General features: G+C 43.5%; 1 protein-coding gene across 8 annotated transcripts in view; it reads right to left on the bottom strand.

The window, feature by feature from the left end:
* Window positions 1-19,865: 19,865 nt before the first annotated feature.
* LOC110527647 (protein MTSS 1) overlaps window positions 19,866-24,551 on the bottom strand; it is a 120,901-nt gene continuing 116,215 nt past the window's right edge. For 3 of the 8 annotated variants that reach the window (XM_021609059.3, XM_090240583.1, XM_021609056.3), the window contains 3 exons: window positions 23,410-23,542; window positions 22,631-22,657; window positions 19,866-21,723 (listed from right to left, as the gene is read on the bottom strand). In XM_021609059.3, the coding sequence (XP_021464734.3) occupies window positions 20,663-21,723; window positions 22,631-22,657; window positions 23,410-23,542 (1,221 nt within the window). In that variant the 3' untranslated portion in view covers window positions 19,866-20,662. Of the gene's footprint in view, window positions 21,724-22,630; window positions 22,658-22,978; window positions 23,163-23,409; window positions 23,543-24,551 lie in introns of those variants that run through there. The other 5 variants (XM_021609060.3, XM_090240579.1, XM_090240580.1 and 2 more) reach the window with 3 other exon arrangements.

Genomic DNA, 24,551 nt, shown 5'->3' with positions numbered 1-24,551 from the left:
GGGCCAGAAATTACAATTCTCGTTACTACATAATTGTAATTAGTTCTGCCATCCAATGGGTTGTGCCATTAACATGCTGTTTAAACTGAACTGTTTGAACTTGATAACCCAAAAATTGCTAGAGGATGGATGGTTTGCTATGTAAAATCCTGCAACCTGATTGTAACGTTTATCCCACAACTTGCTCACCGGCTGGGCCCTGCATACCTAACCTAGAACCAGTGTCGATAAGAGGAGCAGATACTTTTTTTAAATTAAATTTTAAATAGCTAAAGAAAACCCATAACTTTTGAACCAGACTAACAATTCAAGACTTGAAGTGAAACAATGGTGAGCACAGCGGTCAATCTGGTTGACCAGATTAGTAAAAGATAACTTTGTCACCAACAGCCAAAATGTGCAGTTGGATCAAGAAGCTACTCCAAGGCTAAGTGGAATGAGGGGGTGGGGGTTGAGTGGGTCGACCAACCACGCTGGTTTGAACACGTTGGAACCTGCGGTCCTCTGAAGAAGCGTTAATGATTAACCCCTTGTTTAAATCCGCCTTATCACACTTCAAACACTATCAGCTCCTCTGGTTCCAAGGAAAAGGGGGAATGCCAGCGGTTGTGAATAGAGATTAGAGAGCCCTGTTAGCTGGCATCATAGGGGTGAACAAACATTGTCTGTTCACCTTCCCTGGGGTTCCTGGGTACAGCGTCTAACTGGAGTGGCAGAGCAAGCGCCAAGTGGTCAGAGACACATGGGTGATTCATTGGCCACTCTGACATGACATCAGAGAGATAGTTAGTCAATCATTCTGTTTGCTTTCTCTGATCCATTGCGACGTCATGTTTGACCTTGCCATAATGTGACTCAGCACTGCGTTGGGGTTTGAGCTCAGTGGAAAGGATCAAATGGGTTCTGCCGAATTAGATTAGACGTCAAAATTACCTCAGGATGAGCTGCACAAACCAACATTGCTGGATATAATTCTTTCTCTAATGAAAGGCAAGTCTGTTACGACCCCTAAGGACATGTGTAAACTTAATCTCATGACAGCCTTATGTTGGCATTATGACAGAGTTCAAACACAGCATCAGCATGAGTTGAAGGCACTCAAAAGGAAGACAAAAAGCTTCCGCCTGCCCTGTACTGGTTCTCTTTAAACTCCTGTGTGTGTGTGTGTGTGTGTGTGTGTGTGTGTGTGTGTGTGTGTGTGTGTGTGTGTTGGAGTGCCTGCTTGCGTGTACATTCTGCTTGTACAGTATGTGTGAGTGTCTCCATGTGTTCAACCTCCGCCACTCCTCTGGAGCAGGGAAAGCAAAGCACAGGAAGTAGTGTGTATTGACGGGGCCGTTCTGCCTGGCTCCCCCCTCTTCCTCCTCCTCCACTCGGTATAGTGCCAGCGGAGTCCTGGAGGGTGACTGAGGTTTCCAGTTCCTGGTAAAGGGCTGCCCTGCCCAGAGCCATTTAGCTCGTGTCTTTTTAACCCTTAACAGAAACAAGATTATAACCGTATCCATGTAGCGATAGGGAGGCAGAGCGGAAGGAGAGGAGAGGAGCGTAGAGAAAAATAGTTGAAAAGAGGAGAGCGGCTATATGGGTCTATGGAACAGCGTCACATGCAGGTTCTTTCCGTCTCATCGGGTAGGGTTAAAGGGACATTAAAAAAACACGTTAAAAGATTGTTTTCAGATCTCCAAAGTAGTCTTAAGTCAAGATGAGTCATCAGTTTTTTAGATCTCAACCCCAAATTAATTGAGAAGATGAGCACAGCAAATCTGGAAATGACATGGTGCTTATCTTTACCATTTATTGTGGATTGTGGCATATATAGTAGCTGGGTCTACAAAACAGATGGGTTGGCGCATGGATTTATCATCTCAACAGAATACTACTTTTAAAGCTATAAAAACATCTGACAAATTTTGGAGTGTAACTTCACTTTAACTCTATCCAGAGCCAGTACAGTGGTGAAATCCCAACCAGAAAGATTTTAGTCTTATGTAAACATAGAGAGCCAGGGATGTGGTCAATTCTATTTAAACTCCAGTAAATTGATCGGAATTCAATTCAGGCCTTGACAATTGCCAATTATAATTTATCAGTTGTCAGTAATTGCCCAGACTTAAACCCATCGAACATGTCTGGAGAGAACTGAAAATAGCTGTGCAGCGAAGCTCCCCATCCAACCTGACAGAGCTTGAGAGGATATGTAGAAAAGAATGGGAGAAACTCCCCAAATACAGGTGTGCCAAGCTTGGAGCATCATACCCAAGAAGACTCGAAGCTGTAATCGCTGCCAAAGGCACTTCAACAAAGTACTGAAAAGGGTCTGATTACTTATGTAAATGTGATATCAGTTTTTTATTTTAAATGCAAACATGTTTTTGCTTTGTCATTAGGGGGTATCGTGTGTATATTGATGAGAGAAAAAAAACTGTTTAATCAATTTCAGAATAAAAGCTTTAATTGAACAAAATGTGGAAAAAGTCGAGGGGTCTGAAAACTTTCCGAATGCACTGTAAAACTAATGGCGGTGTTGAATCATCAATGATACAGAACAATGTGGAAAACCGTTAATAAAGTGTCATGAATACAATGAACTATAGTCTCTTATAATCAGATTGTAAATCACTTTGGATAAGAGCGTCTGCTAAATTACTAAAATGGCTTTGGGCTTCCGGCTCCTTTTTTTCTTCCCCCCTCCCGGTTTGGAGGAAGAGGGAGCTGCTTGGAAGAATGTCTCTGGCAGCGCTACAGGGATTTGCATAAAGCTGGCGGGAAACAGTCCCTCCCTTTGTCAGAACTGTACGGCATGCAGGAATTCTTGCCCAGCTGCTAGTTCCCCCCAGCGCTGGCCTCTTATTGGCTATGTCTTCGCGGGCTTTCTCCTGGACAAGACTGGCACAGTAAAGTACAAAAAGGTCAGCAAGGCCACTGCAACCCTCCTCAATCTTACAGTGCATATACAATAGGAAGCAGCATCGCGCAGTGAAACATTGTAAACCATTCACTTTCAATGGAAGAAAAGTGAAACAAGTAGAGTGGGCAGGGGACCGTCGATCAATGCGAGCATGGACGAGGGAGATCAACAGGCTGGGACTAAAGTTGGGGAAGGCTGAGCTTTATGCAACAGCGATTGACCAATTAAAGCCTACCATAGCTTCCACCCCCTACTGGATTTGCTGACAATCGCTGTTGATATGTAGTGTCAACTTTTTAGCACCCACATGAGGGATAGGCTAACGTGGCTAGGCGAGTGCCGTTTGTATAGTGTAAACGCTCTGTTACAGTTGAAAACCCTTGCAAGATTACGCAAGCACTGGGACAGAAACAAAGAAAAACAAAGATATACCCAGTCTGGAATTTTTTCAAAGGTTTCAAAGGTCCTTTCAATGGCCAATTCTTTGTTAACAAATTCTGTCTCTTTTTGCGTTTTGGTCCACATTAATAAGAGTCATAGGGCTATAACTGCCACGGTTGAGTCATGGACGTGTTTGACAGTCAGAGAAAAGCAGGTACAGCAGGTACAGCATGATCTGTGACCCGATTAGCAGCCTGAAATGGTCACTTTTCAGCCGGACAGCCCCAGTAGCAAGCTGACAGCTCTTTATGCGAATTCTCCGGCTGTATATCAGTGACTTGTTCCACAAAGTAACGCAGACAGAAGTACAAAACACCCCCAGACTAACACTGACGGCATCTAGTGGCTAAGACAAGACATGACACCAAAACCACACATTCCTTTATAAACAGACTTTTACTGTGTTGTCCACTCTTTTTAGAGTCCCCCTAAAATCTAAGAAAACAGATATTTCAATGGGCACACATTGGAGCTATTTTATGCAGGGGACATGGCAGAGCATATTTTCAGCTCTGTTTCAAGAGGAAAACCCCTCAGATGGCTTGGAGCAACACAAGGTGGCCAGTTACCATGGTGAGAGGGTGAACAGGCTGGCAGAGATTTGGCGGGAAAGTGCCAGCACAAAGTGTTGCCTTTGTTTACTTTGCTTTTGGACTGGAGGAGCCCAGAACGGTTTCCGTCCTGGTTTGTTCAGTCCACTGAAAATAACACCGTTTTATCTGGTTGAGGAGACGTGGCCCGCCTCAATAATTTTTTGGGATAAATCCCTTTTATTAGGCCTTGAGTGTCATTATAGCGCTCGTGAAAAATGTTTTATTGCGCCATTGTGTGTCACGAACTGAATGACTCTTGAAATGGTTCATCTTGTTTTATCTCGCGGGCCTACTCAAACTTAGAGAGAAATACATTGACACGCAAACTTCATGAACTCCTCCTTTGTCACACTGGATAAAGTCCAATACAGACTAACTCCCTATCAGTCAAACATATCAAGACTGACTCAAATATATCAGAACAAAACATTTAAAAAATGGGAAATGTGCTTACAGCTAAAACAAACAGCAGGGTACTCAAAAGAAATAAGGCAAATTATATGTGCTTTGGGCCGACTCCAATGCAATCAGATCCTGATAAGTGTTGTAAACACTTTGAGAACATAAATGTTGAACAGTCAGAATTGGCAGATATCTTTTCATTGACTTAAAATACCAACTACCCCTCAGGTAAAATGACTGACAAAAAGCATGACAAACCACTGTTGGAGACAAACGGGCTGCTGAATTCTACTGCATAGTAAATTGGAGGCAACATTTCTAGCTAACATAAGTTCAGATTCTTGGGCTCTCTCTGACATCCTTGCCCTTCCTTTCCCAACATCTTAACTGATCCAATCTGGGCCACAGTCACTCTATCATCAATTATGGCTCACAGTGTGTGTCGCTGCCAAGGCTTCTTCCAGTAAGAGGTTTAGCTTGCTCATCTGTTCCATCCGATCTGAGGTTGCTAGTGACTGTGCCATGACAAAGACAAGGATGACATCAGAAGCCAAAATAGCCTCGTCCGTTGCTTTCCTGTCCCAGTTAAGTTTATTCAGAAGTAAAATAAACATGGACTTTAAAATCTAGTGGAATATACTCACAATAAAACATCAGTTGATATCACAGACAGTAATAAGGGGAGGTGGGGGGGGGGGGGTCATTTGGACAATAAAGAGTCACAACAGAAGAATTTGATGACTGTGGTTTTCAGACCCTGCCTATCTGACTCATCACACACAGAGGGTGTCCTTGTGAGAGCGTTTCACCTCCCGACCCAGCTAACGACAAATGTTCAGACAACTTTAGAGAACGTTCCATTAAGAGTCTCATTAGGTAATTAACGTTTTTATAGGAATGTTCCTGTGATGCGCAAGGATGTTTCCAAGAGACCGTTCCCTTAATGTCAAATATAACTTACCCAGAATGTGGTTGCCATGTTCTCAGAATTTAAGACATTTTATTGGACGTTGCAAGAACCCTTACGTGTCCAGTTCTGACGGTTAGGAGAATGTTCCATCAACGTCCCACCAAACACAAACAGGACAGTTGCCATGGCGACGAATCTGTAGCGAGGGCCAGCCAACGAGAGCATACAGGTCGCAGTGGTGGGTAGTATATGGGGCTTTGGTGACAAAATGGATGGCACTGTGATAGACTACATCCAGTTTGCCGAGTAGAGTGTTGGAGGCTATTTTGTAAATGACATCGCCGAAGTCAAGGATAGGTAGGATCGTCAGTTTTATGAGGGTATGTTTGGCAGCAAGAGTGAAGGAGGCTTTGTTTGCAAAATAGGAAGTCGATTCTAGATTTAATTTTGGATTGGAGATTAATGTGAGTCTGGAAGGAGAGTTTACAGTCTAACCAGACACCTAGGTATTTGTAGTTGTCCACATATTCTACGTCGAACCGTCCAGAGTAGTGATGCTAGTCGGGGGGGCAGGAGCGGGCAGCAATCAATTGAAGAGCATGCATTTAGTTTTATTTGCATTTAAGAGCCGTTGGAGGCCACGGAAGGAGTGTTGTATGGCATTGAAGCTCTTCTGGAGGTTTGTTAACACAGTGTCCAAAGAAGGGTCAGAAGTATACAGAATGGTGTCGTCTGCGTCAACAGCAGAATCACCATCAGCAAGAGCGACATCATTGATGTATACAGAGAAGAGAGTCAGCCCAAGAATTGCACCCTGTGGCACCCCCATAGAGACTGCCAGAGGTCCATGCAACAGGCCCTCCGATTTGACACACGGAATACTTTCTAATAGGTAGTTGGTGAACCAGGCGAGGCAGTCATTTGAGAAACCAAGGCTATTGAGTCTGCCGATAAGAGTTGGCCAGGTCGATGAAGACGACTGCACAGTACTGTCTTTTATCGATGGCGGTTATGATATCGTTTAGGTCTTTGAGCGTAGCTGAGGTGCACCCATGACCAGCTCGGAAACCAGATTGCATGGTGGAGAAGGTACGGTGGGATTCGAAATTGTCGGCGATCTGTTTGTTAACTTGGCTTTCACAGATTTTAGAAAGGCAGTGCAGGATGGATATAGGTCTATAACAGTTTGGGTCTAGAGTGTCTCCCCCTTAGAAGAGGGGGGTGACCGCGGCAGCTTTACAATCTTTGGGGATCTCAGATGATTCGAAAGAGAGGCTGAACAAGCTAGTAATAGGGGTTGCAACAATATCGTCTGAAAAGTTTAGAAAGAGAGGGTCCAGATTGTCTAGCCCAGTTTATTTGTAGGGATACAGATTTTGCAGCTCTTTCAGAATATTATCTGTCTGGATTTGGGTGAAGGAGAAGCGGCCAGCAGTGGAAAATTGCTTATTGAAATGATCGATTATCATAGATTTATTGGTGGTGACAGTGTTTCCTAGCCTCAGTGCAGTGGGAAGCTGGGAGGAGGTGCTATTATTCTCCATGCACTTTGCAGTGGCCCAAAACTTTTTGGAATTAGTGCTACAGGATGCAAATTTCTGTTTGAAAAAGCTAGCCTTAGCTTTCCTAACTGACTGTGTATATTGTTTCCTGACTTCCCTGAAAAGTTGCATATCGCAGGGGCTATTCGATGCTAATGCAGTACGCCACTGGTTATTTTTGTGCTGGTCAAGGGCAGTCAAGTCTGGGGTGAACCAAGGGCTATATCTGTTCTTAAGTGTGACTGTTTGAGGTTGTGGACAGGTGTCTTTTATACTGATAACAAGTTCAAACAGGTGCCATTAATACAGGTAACGAGTGGAGGACAGAGGAGCCTCTTAAAGAAGAAGTTACAGGTCTGTGAGAGACAGAAATCTTGCTTGTTTGTAGGTGACCAAATACTTATTTTCCACCATAATTTGCAAATAAATTCATAAAAAATCCTACAATGTGATTTTCTGGATTGTTTTTCTTCTCATTTTGTCTGTCATAGTTGAAGTGTACCTATGATGAAAATTACAGGCCTTTCATCTTTTTAAGTGGGAGAACTTGCACAATTGGTGGCTGACTAAATACTTTTTTGCCCCACTGTATATGGTCTCACTGTCAAGATCCAATTGCCATTTTGAAAACAGAGTGCAGAGGGTTTTGCCTGACATTATGCAAAGCTCTTTCAGAGAATCACATTTCCTGATATGAGACTATATTGTATCCTTTAAAAACCATAAAGGCTTTCAGGTGGGAACTTTGACACCTCCAGTCATAATGAAGTTATGTTCAGCTGTGACAGAAATGATTATATTTATTCTGACCTCAGATTACACGGTCGTATGGTCATTCTGCAAACCAGGTAATCTTTCCAAAAACCATAGAATATTCAGAAATATATTAAATCCACATTTGTCACTGAGGAGTTCCCTCGACATTTTAGCTGCGAGACATTTTGCATTTCCCAACATCTTAGCAGGAACTAGTAGTTTCGATGAGTGTAGAAGTAGATGACAGCGCATCACACAGTGCAGCCAAAACAACGATCTACACACATATAAGAGCCCTTTCTCACTCGATACAAAATGTGGATTTAATATATTTCTGAATATTCTATGGTTTTTGGAGATCCACCTGAAACTGGACACAAGACATTTCTAAGATACACTATTCAAGATCCTAAATGGCCTGGCTCCCCCTCCACTCAGGATTTTTGTTAAACAGAAAACCCAAACATATGGCAGCAGATCCACAAGGTCTGCCATGAGAGGTGACTATAGTTCCCTTAAGGAAAAACACCTTTAGTAAATCCGTTTTCTCTGTGAGAGCTTCTCATATCTGGAATACACTGCCATCAGACACATAACTGCACCACATATCACACTTTCACAAAATGCATGAAGACATGGCTAAAGGTCAATCAGATTTGTGAACATAATCCCTAGCTGTGTATTGCCACTTTCCATGTTGTCTGTAGCTTGTGAGGTGTGGAAACACTTTGTTGCTTTTATGAATTTTGTCTTGCTGCTTTTTGTTCTATTTTGCTCTGTCTGTACGCTATGTCTTGCTTGTCCTGTGTTGCTCTGTCTGTATGCTACATCTTGCTTGTCCTATGTTGCTCTGCGTGTGCTCACTGCTCAATGATTGTCTATATTGTAATTGTTTTTAATAACCTGCCCAGTGACTGCGGTTGAATATTAGCCGGTACTTTTACTGAAACATTGATTAATGTCCACCGTCCCTGTAAAAATAAAATAAACTCAAACTAATCGAGAACGAAGGAAGTATAGCCAAGAAAAGGTTAGCTGAAAAAAATCATTGCGAGGCTTTCCATTGGCTAATTTGTTATGCTATGGAGCATCACATACTTGATTGGGAGATGGGAAACATACTGTACAATAATGTTGAGTAAATCAGCTACTGTGAGGAAGAAACTCAATATGCTGCCAATACAACACTACCCACTGACAATACAATGACACACACACACCACATTTAGTCATAGCATAATACAGTGCCATTGACTGGTGCTCAGAGAGAGCTGAATCACGAGTCAAACAAATAAGGACTAATGTTGTTGGAGTAACACAAATCGGAGTTTGCGTCAGTAGCATTACACGAGTGAGTTTGAGAGAGAGAAGGAAGGAAAATGCGTTGCCTTCCCGGTTCTGGTGGGGATCTGGAGGAAAGTTCAGAGCCTGTAGCTTTCTCTGCGTGCCTGTGGTTAGGATAGCAGAGGGACTGGGGAGAGAGTATAGATCAGAAACCAAGGGTGTCAGAGTTGACTCACTCTAGGCCGAAGTTGACATACACAGGCCCACAACAAGGGAGTGACCACACTGAGTCACCTCTGTTATTAACTTTTTATGGCTGCAGGGGCAGTATTGAGTAGCTTGGATGAAAAGGTGCCCATTGTAAACGGCCAGATCCTCAGTCGCTAATATATGCATATTAATATTAATATTGGATAGAAAACACTCTAAAGTTTCCAAAACTGTCAAAATAGTGTCTGTGAGTATAACAGAACTGAGGAAAATCAAAAGCAGGAGGGGGCTTCTATTTTGAAAACTCCATGTTCCATAGCCTCCCTTTGCTCCATTTAAAGGGATATGAACCAGATTCCTTTTCCTATTGCTTCCTCAAGGTGTCAGTCTTCAGACATAGTTTCAGGCTTTTATTTTGAAAAAGGAGCCAGAACGATAACATTGCGTCAAGTGGTCACATGAGTTTTGCTCGCGCAACAGAGTTTGGATAGGTATTGCTTTTCCCTCTCCTAATGTGAAAGACATTTGCGGTTGATATATTATCGATTATATATTTTAAAAACAACCTGAGGATTGATTATAAAAAACGTTTGACATGTTTCTGTGGACAATATGGAAACTATTTGGAATTTGTCTGCGTTGTCGTGACCGCTCTTTCCTGTGGATTTCTGAACATAACGCGACAAACAAACGGAGGTATTTTGGATCTAAAAATAATCTTTATGGAACAAAAGGAACATTTGTTGTGTAACTGGGAGTCTCGTGAGTGAAAACATACGAAGATCATCAAAGGTAAACGATTAATTTGATTGCTTTTCTGATTTTCGTGACAGAGCTACCTGATGCTAAGTGTACTTAATGTTTTATTGTGCGATCGATAAATTTACACAAACGCTTGGATTGCTTTCGCTGTAAAGCATAATTTCAAAATCTGACATGACAGGTGGATTAACAAAAGGCTAAGCTATATTGCACTTGTGAGTTCATGAATATAAATATTTATAGTAATATTTTTTGTATGTAGCCCTACGCTATTCAGCAGTTGTTGATGACACTTATCCCGATATCGGGATTGCAGCCATAACAAGTTCGTAAGCAGCTCCAAGAGTAGCAGGCAGTGAGAGCACTTCATCCCCACTTTTACACTGCAGGGAAAGGGAGGAATGTACCTGGCAAGCGATCAGTTATCATCAAACAGAAACTGACTTCAGAGTGGGTGGAGGGAGACAAAGGGAACGATCTGCAGTGATTTCGCTCAGATTTGACAAACTGATACCCTTTAAAACAGTGGTTCCAAAACTGTTGGGATCAAACCTGCAAAATGTTTTCTCCGCCAACAAGAGGGGTGTGAACAGTTTGTGTTATGAACAGTGCTTGTGCCCATAGAAATAGATGGGGAGCGCGAGATGTTCCCCAATGCTGTCTGCCATCTGCCCGGTACGGATTAAATCGGGATTCATCCGGAGAGCACACTTCTCCAGCCTGCCAGTGGTCATCGAAGTTGAGCATTTGCACACTGAAGTTGGTTAAGACACCGAACAGCAGTCAGGTCAAGACCTTGGTGAGGCCGACAAGCATGCAGATGAGCTTCCCCGAAACAGTTTGTAAAAATTCTTCGGTTATTCTTCGGTTGTGCAAACCCACAGTTTCATCAACTGTCTGGGTGACTTGTCTCAGACGATCCCGGAGGTGAAGAAGCTGGATGTGGAGTTCCTTGGCTGGCATGATTACACGTGATCTGTGATTGTAAGGCCAGTTGGATGTACTGCCAAATTCTATAAAATGACGTTGGAGGCGGCTTATGGTAGAGAAATTAACATTGAATTCTCTAACAACAGCTCTGGTGGACATTCCTGCAGTCAGCATGCCAATTGCACACCTGTGGCATTGTGTTGTGTGAAAACTGCACATTTTAGAGTGGTCTTGTATTGTCCCCAGCACAAGGTGCACCTGTGTAATGATCATGCTGTTTAATCAGCTTCTTGATATGTCACACCCGAAACGTGGATTATTTTTGCAAAGGAGAAATGCTCACTAACAGGGATGTAACATTTGTACACAAAACTTGAGAGAAATACGCTTTTTGTGCTTAAGGAAATTATATATATTTTTTTCAGCTTATGAAACATGGGACCTACACTGTGCATGCCGCTTTTAGATTTATCTTCAGTATATACAGTGCCTTGCGAAAGTATTCGGCCCCCTTGAACTTTGCGACCTTTTGCCACATTTCAGGCTTCAAACATAAAGATATAAAACTGTATTTTTTTGTGAAGAATCAACAACAAGTGGGACACAATCATGAAGTGGAACGACATTTATTGGATATTTCAAACTTTTTTAACAAATCAAAAACTGAAAAATTGGGCGTGCAAAATTATTCAGCCCCTTTACTTTCAGTGCAGCAAACTCTCTCCAGAAGTTCAGTGAGGATCTCTGAATGATCCAATGTTGACCTAAATGACTAATGATGATAAATACAATCCACCTGTGTGTAATCAAGTCTCCGTATAAATGCACCTGCACTGTGATAGTCTCAGAGGTCCGTTAAAAGCGCAGAGAGCATCATGAAGAACAAGGAACACACCAGGCATGTCCGAGATACTGTTGTGAAGAAGTTTAAAGCCGGATTTGGATACAAAAAGATTTCCCAAGCTTTAAACATCCCAAGGAGCACTGTGCAAGCGATAATATTGAAATGGAAGGAGTATCAGAGATCTACAGCTGAGGTGGGAGACTCTGTCCATAGGACAACAATCAGTCGTATATTGCACAAATCTGGCTTTTATGGAAGAGTGGCAAGAAGAAAGCCATTTCTTAAAGATATCCATAAAAAGTGTTGTTTAAAGTTTGCCACAAGCCACCTGGGAGACACACCAAACATGTGGAAGAAGGTGCTCTGGTCAGATGAAACCAAAATTGAACTTTTTGGCAACAATGCAAAACGTTATGTTTGGCGTAAAAGCAACACAGCTGAACACACCATCCCCACTGTCAAACATGGTGGTGGCAGCATCATGGTTTGGGCCTGCTTTTCTTCAGCAGGGACAGGGAAGATGGTTAAAATTGATGAGAAGATGGATGGAGCCAAATACAGGACCATTCTGGAAGAAAACCTGATGGAGTCTGCAAAAGACCTGAGACTGGGACGGAGATTTGTCTTCCAACAAGACAATGATCCAAAACATAAAGCAAAATCTACAATGGAATGGTTCAAATATAAACATATCCAGGTGTTAGAATGGCCAAGTCAAAGTCCAGACCTGAATCCAATCGAGAATCTGTGGAAAGAACTGAAAACTGCTGTTCACAAATGCTCTCCATCCAACCTCACTGAGCTCGAGCTGTTTTGCAAGGAGGAATGGGAAAAAATGTCAGTCTCTCAATGTGCAAAACTGATAGAGACATACCCCAAGCGACTTACAGCTGTAATCGCAGCAAAAGGTGGCGCTACAAAGTATTAACTTAAGGGGGCTGAATAATTTTGCACGCCCGATTTTTCAGTTTTTGATTTGTTAAAAAAGTTTGAAATATCCAATAAATGTCGTTCCACTTCATGATTGTGTCCCACTTGTTGTTGATTCTTCACAAAAAAAATACAGTTTTATATCTTTATGTTTGAAGCCTGAAATGTGGCAAAAGGTCGCAAAGTTCAAGGGGGCTGAATACTTTCGCAAGGCACTGTATATTCACGAATTGGGTGTGGGAATTGATAAACATTTGACATTTACATTTTGATAATATAGCAGACGCTCTTATCAGACGACAGAAGACAATCTTGGTCAAAAGTTGAGAATGACAAAAATAATAATATCCACAAAGTTTGCTGCTTCAGTGTCTTTAAATATTTTTGTCAGATGTTACTATGGAATACTGAAGTATAATTACAAGCATTTCAAGTGTCAAAGGCTTTTATTGACAATTACATTAAGTTGATGCAAAGAGTCAATATTTGCAGTGTTGATCCTTCTTTTTTAAGACCTCTGGAATCCGCCCTGGCATGCTGTCAATTAACTTCTGGGCCACATCCTGACTGATGGCAGCCCATTCTTGCAGAATCAATGCTTGGAGTTTATCAGAATTTGTGTGTTTTTTTTGTCCACCCTCCTCTTGAGGATTAACCACAAATTCTAAATGGGAGTTTCCTCGCCCTAGACCCAAAATAATATTGTTTTGTTCCCCGAGCCACTTAGTTATCACTTTTTCCTTATGGCAAGGTGCTCCATCATGCTGGAAAAGGCATTGTTCGTCACCAAACTGTTCCTGGATGGTTGGGAGAAGTTGCTCTCGGAGGATGTGTTGGTACCATTTTTTATTCATGGCTGTGTTCTTGGGCAAAATTGTGAGTGAACCCACTCCCTTGGCAGAGAAGAAACCCCACACATGAATGGTCTCAGGATGCTTTATTGTTGGCATGACACAGGACTGATGGTAGTGCTCACCTTGTCTTCTCAGGACAAGCTTTTTTCAGGATGCCCCAAACAATTGGAAAGGGGATTCATCAGAGAAAATGACTTTACCCCAGTCCTCAGCAGTACAATCCCTGTACCTTTTGCAGAATATCAGTCTGTCCCTGATGTTTTTCCTGGGGAGAAGTGGCTTCTTTGCTGCCCTTCTTGACACCAGGCCATCCTACAAAAGTCTTTGCCTAACTGTGCGTGCAGACGCACTAACACCTGCCTGCTGCCATTCCTGAGCAAGCTCTGTACTGGTGGTGCCCTGATCCCGCAGCTGAATCAACTTTAGAAGACGGTCCTTGCGCATGCTGAACTTTCTTGGGTGCCCTGAAGCCTTCTTCACAACAATTTAACCGCTCTCCTTGAAGTTCTTGATGATCCGATAAAAAGTTTATTTAGGTGCAATCTTACTGGCAGCAATATCCTTGCCTGTGAAGCCATTTCTGTGCAAAGCAATGATGACGGCACGTGTTTCCTTGCAGGTAACCATGGTTGACAGATGAAGAACAATGATTCCAAGCACCACCCTCCTTTTGAAGCTTCCAGTCTGTTATTCGAACTCAATCAGCATGACAGAGTGATCTCCAGCCTTGTCCTCGTCAACACTCACACCTGTGTTAATGAGAAAATCACTGACATGATGTCAGCTGGTCCTTTGGTGGCAGGGCTGAAATGCAGTGGAAATGTTTTTGGGGGGATTCAGTTAATTTGCATGGTAAAGAGGGGCTTTGAAATTAATTGCAATTCCACTGATCACTTTTCATAACATTCTGGAGTATATGCAAATTGCCATCATACAAACTGAGGCAGCAGACTTTGTGAAAATTAATATTTGTGTCATTCTCAAAACTTTTGGCCACGACTGTAGTGAGTGCATACATTCTTTTGTACTGGTCCCATGTGGGAATCAAACCCACAACCCTGGCGTTGCAAGCGCCATGCTCCACCAACTGAGCTACACAGTACCAACAAATAGGGCACCGACAGCTCTTAGTTTAGCTAACTAGCTATTTTTTGCTTTAATTTACATTAATGTATCACATTTCAGAATGTGATACAGAATGTATTACTTTTGTATTTACGTTTTGCTTTAAAATCATTATTTTTGTTCGTAGTACTTTTTTTCTCGACTTCAGAAGTTTTGCTTAATATTAATAGCACGAAAGTAATTCCATATACTGTGCTAGTTCACATGTTTGCCAATGGTGGTGTGGTGCCCCCCAGTGGCCAGAGTAAGAATACTCATGAGTCATGCAGCAGTGCAATAGCCGTGCAATCCCACTCTTATTACCTGCAGTCACTGTGCAGTGCCTTCTGCTTAGTTACTATTATTATCTAGTGTGTCAGTGTGTGTGAGAGTGGATAAGAGTGAGTCGGTGTGTATGAATCAATGAGTGTGTGACGGGGATGATTCATTACCTTAACTCATTCAATGTATAATTTACGTTAGTACACTTGTTCTCTGCGCTTAATGGACAAATTTGACTAAATGTTTTAAATTGTTTGTCTACAATGTCTTTTACACATTTCATGAGTCAAGTCCTGTGAATACATGATCAGATCTTAATAAAATGTTGGTAAATACTGTAAATTGTCCAGACCAATATATACCCTGAGTACACCCAACATTAGAAACACCTGCACCCAAGGATGTTGAAAGCGTTCCACAGGGATGCTGGCCCATGTTGACTCCAATGCTTCCCACAATTGTGTCAAGTTGGCTGGATGTTCTTTGGGTGGTGGACCGTTCTTGATACACACAGGAAACTGTTGAGTGTGAAAAACACAGCCGCATTGCAGTTCTTGACACAAACTGGAGAGCCTGGCACCTACTACCATACCCCGTTCAAAAGGCACTTAAATATTTTGTCTAGCCCACTCACGCTCTGAATGGCCCACATGCACAATCCATGTCTCAAGGCTTAAAAACCCTTCTTTAACCGGTCTCCTCCCCTTCATCTACACTGATTGAAGAGGATTTAACAAGTGACATTAATAAGGGATCATAGCTTGCACCTGGTCAGTCTGTCATTGAAAGAGCAGGTGTTGTTAATGTTTTGTATCCTAAGTGTATATATTTAAACAATATCTAAATAAATCCACACACACTCCCCTTTAGATCACATGGAGTATAAGCAAATCCAATGGAGACTGGACAGAGTCATTTTAGAGCATTTTCCCGCTTTCTCAGATCTTAAACATGTTCACATCTTAATTTTTGGTGTATAGATTGTCCGGACCAATATATAAATATAAAAAACGATATCTAAATAAATCCACACACTCACACCTAGTGTTCTGTATATGCAGTATAAGCAGATCCATTTTTTTTTCCTCTTTCTCAGATCTTAAGAAAGCCATCACACAGCTTTGTTTACTGTACATACCACTTCTGTAAACAGAAGTTCCTCCACTTTTGAGATAAACAAACAAGCCAATGAGCAACTTTTTTAATGCATTTGTATTTTAAAAACCACATTTATTTTAATTTAAGGCTTCAGCATCATTACACAGATGCAATTGTGACATTTGGCGATTTACATTGTACGCTTTTACAATAAGAGATCAACTCCCTTTACAGAACAGGATGGACAGGAGGAGGGTTGGTCAGTTGGAGCTCTATGGGGGAGTTTGGGGTCAAGGTGGGGGGTCAAAGCTTCTAGTCAACACTCACCAAGTCTCAGTCTCTCACACACTGCCGGTGAGTGGCCAACAGTCTATGTCCCAAATGGAACCCTATTCCCGATATAGTGCACTAGTTTTGACCAGGACCCATAGTAGTGCACAAAATAGGGACTAGTGTGCCATTTGGGACTCAGGCATAGTGTGGCTGAAGCCAAGGTCAAAGAAAGGAATTGGAAACTGCTTTTTAGAACAGGATACTGCCCTTCACTCTTGCTGATTGGCAGGGTTTGGAGTGGGACTGCAGCAGTGTTAGAGAAAACGTATAACTTCATTTAATCTCCGTAGTCTATATAAACATAACTTGGATAATTTATTTCACTCAAACAAACAAAATAAATCTGAGTTCTTCTAGTGGAACACAAATCTTATCGGATTACATACAGTGCCTTGCGAAAGTATTCGGCCCCCTTGAACTTTGCGACCTTTTGCCACATTTCAGGCTTCAAACAAAGATATAAAACTATTTTTTTGTGAAGAATCATCAACAAGTGGGACACAATCATGAAGTGGAACGACATTTATTGGATATTTCAAACAAATCAAAAACTGAAAAATTGGGCGTGCAAAATTATTCAGCCCCCTTAAGTTAATACTTTGTAGCGCCACCTTTTGCTGCGATTACAGCTGTAAGTCGCTTGGGGTATGTCTCTATCAGTTTTGCACATCAAGAGACTGACATTTTTTCCCATTCCTCCTTGCAAAACAGCTCGAGCTCAGTGAGGTTGGATGGAGAGCATTTGTGAACAGCAGTTTTCAGTTCTTTCCACAGATTCTCGATTGGATTCAGGTCTGGACTTTGACTTGGCCATTCTAACACCTGGATATGTTATTTTTGAACCATTCCATTGTAGATTTTGCTTTATGTTTTGGATCATTGTCTTGTTGGAAGACAAATCTCCGTCCCAGTCTCAGGTCTTTTGCAGACTCCATCAGGTTTTCTTCCAGAATGGTCCTGTATTTGGCTCCATCCATCTTCCCATCAATTTTAACCATCTTCCCTGTCCCTGCTGAAGAAAAGCAGGCCCAAACCATGATGCTGCCACCACCATGTTTGACAGTGGGGATGGTGTGTTCGGGGTGATGAGCTGTGTTGCTTTTACGCCAAACATAACGTTTTGCATTGTTGCCAAAAAGTTCAATTTTGGTTTCATCTGACCAGAGCACCTTCTTCCACATGTTTGGTGTGTCTCCCAGGTGGCTTGTGGCAAACTTTAAACAACACTTTTTATGGATATCTTTAAGAAATGGCTTTCTTCTTGCCACTCTTCCATAAAAGCCAGATTTGTGCAATATACGACTGATTGTTGTCCTATGGACAGAGTCTCCCACCTCAGCTGTAGATCTCTGATACTCCTTCCATTTCAATATTATCGCTTGCACAGTGCTCCTTGGGATGTTTAAAGCTTGGGAAATCTTTTTGTATCCAAATCCGGCTTTAAACTTCTTCACAACAGTATCTCGGACATGCCTGGTGTGTTCCTTGTTCTTCATGATGCTCTCTGCGCTTTTAACGGACCTCTGAGACTATCACAGTGCAGGTGCATTTATACGGAGACTTGATTACACACAGGTGGATTGTATTTATCATCATTAGTCATTTAGGTCAACATTGGATCATTCAGAGATCCTCACTGAACTTCTGGAGAGAGTTTGCTGCACTGAAAGTAAAGGGGCTGAATAATTTTGCACGCCCAATTTTTCAGTTTTTGATTTGTTAAAAAAGTTTGAAATATCCAATAAATGTCGTTCCACTTCATGATTGTGTCCCACTTGTTGTTGATTCTTCACAAAAAAATACAGTTTTATATCTTTATGTTTGAAGCCTGAAATGTGGCAAAGGGTCGCAAAGTTCAAGGGGGCCGAATACTTTCGCAAGGCACTGTACAATTAACCCAACAGAGAAAGGGAACAGTCAGTTCAGCTGCCCCATAATTTGACTATCCCAGACCTACTTTGGGGTTAGGGAGATATGCACGCTGTACTGTAATTACCATTTGGAACCTTGAACTTAAAGCTGTGGCTCAAATGTAGCCTGATATTGCTTCAAATTTGCTCGAGTCAGGAGTTGTGTTGTTGTATAAGCCTATCCTGTAACAAAGTCCTCAATTACAGAGGCCATTGTAGTTTCTCTGGGGGACAGGGGTTACCCCCGGCAACATGAAGAGGCCAGAGAAGAGGTGGGAGTGCGCACAATGGCTAAACCGGCCAATGGGGTCAATCGATGCGTGATCAGTGGTGTCAGGTAAATGGCCTCCTACACAAACCGGGAGGGAATGTGAGACAGAGGAGAGAATAACCCAGTCCAGCTGGGTGCGGAGTCCCGTTTAATATCGGGGAAGAGGGATATGCACTTAGCCGCGTCATCGCTACTCAAAGTAGCTTCTCTGGTTTCATCGCCCTCTCTATACAGTACAACTAAGGGGATATTTTTAAGAACGAGTAGCTATGTGTAATGGCTAGAAGGCCCAAAACCCCACACATTTAAAGTGGTTCAGTTAAGAAAAAGACAATGGTAAACAAGTTCTAAATACAGTGCCATTTCACTCATTTGCCTTTTATCAAATTATTTCACAACCCCACCCCTCAAAATGCTGTGATTAACAGGGCGCACGAGTGGCACAGCGGTCTAAGGCACTACATCTCAGTGCAAGAGATGTCACTATAGACCCTGGTTCGATTCCAGGATGTATCCCAACCGGGCGTGATTGGGAGTCCCATAGGGCGGTGCACAACTGGCCCAGTGTGGTCCGGGTTTGGGTTTGACTGGGGTAGGCTGTCATTGTAAATAACAATTTGTTCTTAACTGACTTGCCTGGTTAAATAAAGGTTCAATAATAATTGATATGGGGCTCACATTCCAGAAGGATCCCAAAACCACTGTAACCCACAGCACCTAGCCTGCAGCCGCAAAACTATTGCCACTGCAGAAACGGCGAGTCTCCTCACGACTTCTATGGTCTGTCCGTTAGTTGATTTGACAGCTTGCATGGTCAGTAACAGTTACTATAAAATCCCTAATATGGCCAGTGAGTGCATCATGTGTATGTGCAGTAAGTCGGGGGGCGAGGAAGCAGTGCAGGCTGGGATTGGTATGTCACAATAGCACCATATGTTCATAATAAAAGAGCCGATTTCCCTGAAATAATGCATAAAAACTTGAACATTAACCAGAACTCCAACATCAGGAAGGTAGGGAGGATATCTATCACTTATGGGGAACAGGGTGATCAGTTGAAAAACTACCCCACATACATCACTAAATCAATGTGCTTGGCAATGTGAAGAAAGTGTTAAGACACATTAGAGCAGGGATTAAGAGCATTGCAGTCCTCCTTGCCCCCCCCCCCCCCCCCCCCCACACAACAGTGGCTTTACTTTCCAGCTCAAGGTTACGGTACAGTGGTCCTGACCCCTGCTATCAAAAGCCCCACAAAGCCTTTCGTTGACCCTGTGACCCCTCTCTGCCCTTCGGTGCAAGCTTCTGATTGGCTCAAACACTGGTACAGTCAACCTCCATCATGAGAAGCCTGTCACCTTCGCCACAAAGGTGAAGCATGTGTGTTTGTAAATAGCAAAGTCAGCTCAAAGCATTTAAAGCCACGGTGGACCTACACTATATGGAGAGTGATTGAGCTTACTTGATCACATCTTGAATGAGATGCAGACTAGAACGGTATATAGGTCTAGTTATGCGTCTTTAATTTCCTCTAGGGGATCATTCATTACACATCCACTGTTTCAGTCTTTGTCATTGACACTGATAATAATAAAAATACAATAAAGATTTCCGTATAACACGCTAATATATACATATGTGTGGGTTTTTATTGGTTCCAACCATACAGGTGATAAGACTAATAAGTAAGCAAGGCATTTTCCCCTCAACAATATAGAAACATAAGACTTATCATTTATGCGCTCAAATTCTTGTATATAGCCAACACGCATCCTTGTACAGTATGTATAAAAATCTTAAATTACAGAGCGATAAAGAGGCCACATTCACCTACGAGTCCCTCTGAGGGATATTATAACAATCTGTTTAAAACACAGTGCTACTGGACATTTGATTGGAGAGAGGGAAACCTTTTACACAAGACAAAACGTCCAAAAAGGAAACATCCTTTCTTTTCTCAGGGGAAATGTAATCAAAACGGGGCTAAAAGAAAAGCAAGAACCGTAAAACAAAACGATGACAACCTACACTGGTAGGGAAGGGCTCATTTGAATTGGTTGGGCAGGAGGATGAAGGGGGCAGAGCGGTCGTTGGTCAGAGTCCGACAACCTACACTGGTAGGGAAGGGCTCATTTGAAATGGTTGGGCAGGAGGATGAAGGGGGTAGAGCGGTCGTTGGTCAGAGTCCGACAACCTACACTGGTAGGGAAGGGCTCATTTGAATTGGTTGGGCAGGAGGATGAAGGGGGCAGAGCGGTCGTTGGTCAGAGTCCGACAACCTACACTGGTAGGGAAGGGCTCATTTGAATTGGTTGGGCAGGAGGATGAAGGGGGCAGAGCGGTCGTTGGTCAGAGTCCGACGCAGTTTCACTCCCCGGATCATGGTGACCATGTGACCTCCACCACCCGAGGGCTCATCTGCGTCCTGGGTGTCTGGGGCGGCAGGGGGCTGCTGGGGGGGAGGGCAGTGGCCGCTTTCCACCAGCTGGTTGCCAGTCCCAGATGCGTTGTACTGTTGTGGGAGATGAGACTGCTGCTGAAACTGTTGCTGCTTTTGATATTGGAGCTTCTGCTGTTGCGGTTGTGGTGTCTGCTGGTACTGCTGTTGTTGTAACTGTTGCTGCTGCTGTAGTAGTTGTTGTTGTTGCTGGAACTGTTGCTGTAGTTGAAAATGCTGTTGTGTCTGGGCTGCTGGTTGCAACTGTTGTGTCTGGGGTGGCTGGAACTGCTGCTGCTGCTGGTTGTACTGTAGGTGCTGGTACTGCTTCTGCTGCTGCTTGCTCAGCTGGTACAGCTGCTCTGAGCTGCCCACGGGCACTGGCGCCTTGCCCGGGATCAGAGAGTAGTAGGGCGATGTGGATGATGAGTGGTGCGAGGGCATGGCGCTCAGGCTCTGGGTGGAAGTGCACAGACTGTGCTTGGCGAGGACCAACTCGTGGTCCACCGTTCTGCTCATGCCAATCACGCCCTTCCCCACACTGCTCTCTGGAGGCCCCACGTTCTCGTCACTCCCGCTCTTCCCCCCTCCACCAACGTTGCCTCCACCTACACCTCCCCCCAAGGCTTTGAAGGGAACCTGGGGGGTGCAGATAGGGATAGGTACGCCGCCACTGATGGTGCCACGGCGGTAGGTGGGCTTGGATGAGGGCTTGCGGCGGATGGTGGCAGTGTGCATCTGGCGCAGGCCCAGCGGCTCGGGCTCAGCGAGCAGGCTGACGGTCGAGGCGGGCCGCTTGCTATGGAACATCTTGCGGTACTGCAGGCTGAGGTCGCTGTTGCGCGGGATGGTGGAGGACTTGTCAAAGTCGGGCGGGCTGTGGTGCAACTCCTCTCCCCCATGCAGGGAGATGTAGTCGTAGTCTGGTGGGTGGAGAAGGAGGGAGAGAGGGATGGATAAAGGAGGAGTGAGGGACAAGAGTAAGACTGTGGTTACTTAGAGCTGAGGAACACACAACACCTTTCTTTCCTAACTGAAATAAAACATGGTAGGAAAGCAGAAGCTTTGCCTGGGGTGGAAAATCTGACCTGATGCATTCCATTAAAACCAAAAGCAAGAATGTTCCGTGGCACAACGTTTCTCTATACTAAAGTTTATCTTTTTAGCATGTCAGACAGAATTGAATACTTGGTGTAGTCGGTGAGAATCAGACATGGAAAATGTATCAGAGAACCCCAGCAACTAAGACTCCAGATTTGCCCCAAACATAATAACCTAACTATGTCTGTGTCCCAAATGGCACTCTATTTCCCTGGCTCTGGTCAAAAGTAGGGCACTATGTAGGGAATAGGGTGACATTTGGTACACAGGCTGTCTCTCAATGCTGAATCACTGCCCAGTTGAGAAAAAAACAGACTTATCTGAGGAGGAAGAAATGATTAGGGTGTGTGTGGTAATGGAGTGAGTCAGCACGGAGCGGTGACCTGTTATCAGCTGATGATGGTAAACACGCAATTACCTGCCGGTTGCACATACACAAACAAAGACAAAGGAGCGTGTGCTTGTATACCCAATCACTCACACACGCACTCAATTGATCTCATAATAACGCAAGAATCCGCCCCTCCGATTACATCAAGGTTCTCACACCCACGCACACGGAACAAAACACTCGGCGCTAATGCTCTCCTTTTACTAGCAAAAAGGCCATTGATGTGATGGGAATTCACACAGCACAGATGTCACACTAAATCACTGTGAAGGTCTCTAATTTGACTTGTGAGGAACAGAGGGGGGGAAATCTAAAACAGTAACGGATAAGAAACCTACCATAAAGAGTCGGTTCTTTCTTTACAGCTGAAAAAGAATATAGGATTGCGTTTAACTTGTATACAAATAAAAAAAGAGCACATTTTCTTTGATCTAAACATGATGTAGAGTGGGGAGGTGCTTTACAAAGTGACAGTCCAGCACCACAATGCTTTGAGAGGGACCAAACTGGAGTAGAACAACCTTCTCGGGTTGCAGGCTGATATGCTATGTATGGCTTTACATCTCGGCATACAGGCTTTTGATCCCACAAACAGGTGGGGTGAGGTGATGTGTGGAGAGAGTTTCAGTTTTCAAATTCAGACTTGGTTTTCAGGTAGCACTGCAGAAAAAAGCACATTATCCTACCATAGGCTACTTGCACAAACTGGTGTTGTGATAATGCTGTTGAAACAGGCATATGGATTGGGCAGAAGTGTAGACGTCATTCTGTTGTGATAGTGAAGTAACTGATGGATGCATGCCGCATACTGCAAGACAATCACAGATGTAGACACACAGACAGATCCAAGCAAACAGACCCAAAAGCACAAATCATGACACACAACCAATAAGACAAGCATGCTGTATAAGATCCCTGACACAGAGAAACAGACACGTAGCTAGAAAAGCAGACAGTGCTGTGACCATGGGGGGATAGTAGGTTTGCGTCCCAAATGGCATCCTTCCCTACAGTGCCTGTTCAAAGGTAGTGCACTAGGTAGCTAATAGGGTGACAATTTGGTCGCAACCTAGGAGGGGTGTGGCGGTGGGTTTGGTGAGTGGAAGTCACTACTAACCGTGGGAGGGAATGGTGTCCTCGGAACAGGAGGGCGTGGTGGTCTGCGTGCTGTAGCCACTAGAGCAGTGGAGGGAGTCACGACTAGTGTGGGGGGCCTCCGAGTTGAGCCCACCGCCCAGGGTCAGGGCCAGCTATGAAAGGGAGTGTAACGGAGAGGGTGGAGTGCGGAAGGGAGGGAGGGATAGTGAGGAAGGGAGAGAATGAAACAGCGTGAGGGGAAGGTGGGAGGGAGAGATATTTGTTGAGGTGGGGGGGGGTGGAGATGTTTATAGCGGAATCCTTCCTCAACCTCTTGGCCTCTGCTGCCCCCTGTCAGCTGAACACTAAGAATACACCCTGAAATAGCTCTCGAACTATACTGATCACAAATATAAATGCAACATGAAGGAATTTAAAATGATTATACTGAGTTACAGTTCATAGAAGGAAATAAATGAATTAGGCGCTAATTTATGGATTTCACATGACTGGGGCAGGGGCGCAGCCATAGGTGGGCCTGGAAGGGCACAGGCCCACCTACTGGGGAGCCAGGCCCAGCCAACCAGCCGGATGTGGAGGTACTGGGCTGGCGTGGTTACACATGGTCTGCTGTTGTGAGGCCGGTTGTGAGTACTGCCAAATTCTATAAAATGACGTTGGAGGCGGCTTATGGTAGAGAAATTAACATTAAATTATCTGGCAACAGCTTTGGTGGACATTCCTGCAGTCAGCATTCCAATTGCACTCTCCCTCAAAACTTGAGACCTCTGTGGCATTGTGTTGTGTGATAAAACTGCACATTTTAGTGGCCTTTTAATGTCCCCAGCACAAGGTGCACCTGTGTAATGATGATGTTTAATCAGTTTTTTGACATGCCACATCTGTCAGGTGGATGGATTATCTTGGAAAAGAAGAAATGCTCACTAACAGGGATGGACATTTCTGGGATATTTTTTTTCAGCTCATGAAACATGGTACCAACACTTTACATGCTGAGTTTATATTTTTGTTCAGTATAGATACAAGAAAATGTAACATCATAGTAAAAACCAGTATATGCAATTATGCTGTTACCACTTATTTAAGCTCTAACAATCTTGTATTTTCTTGGAAAACAAAATTAGGTCATTTATTTGATTTGATTTATTTAACCAGGCAAGT

Source organism: Oncorhynchus mykiss, chromosome 7, assembly GCF_057628025.1.
Source record: "Oncorhynchus mykiss isolate SJ-2025 chromosome 7, ASM5762802v1, whole genome shotgun sequence".
NCBI lineage: Eukaryota > Metazoa > Chordata > Actinopteri > Salmoniformes > Salmonidae > Oncorhynchus > Oncorhynchus mykiss.
The sequence above is the reverse complement of the archived record's forward strand: the minus strand, read 5'-3'. Positions and strand labels throughout refer to the sequence as shown.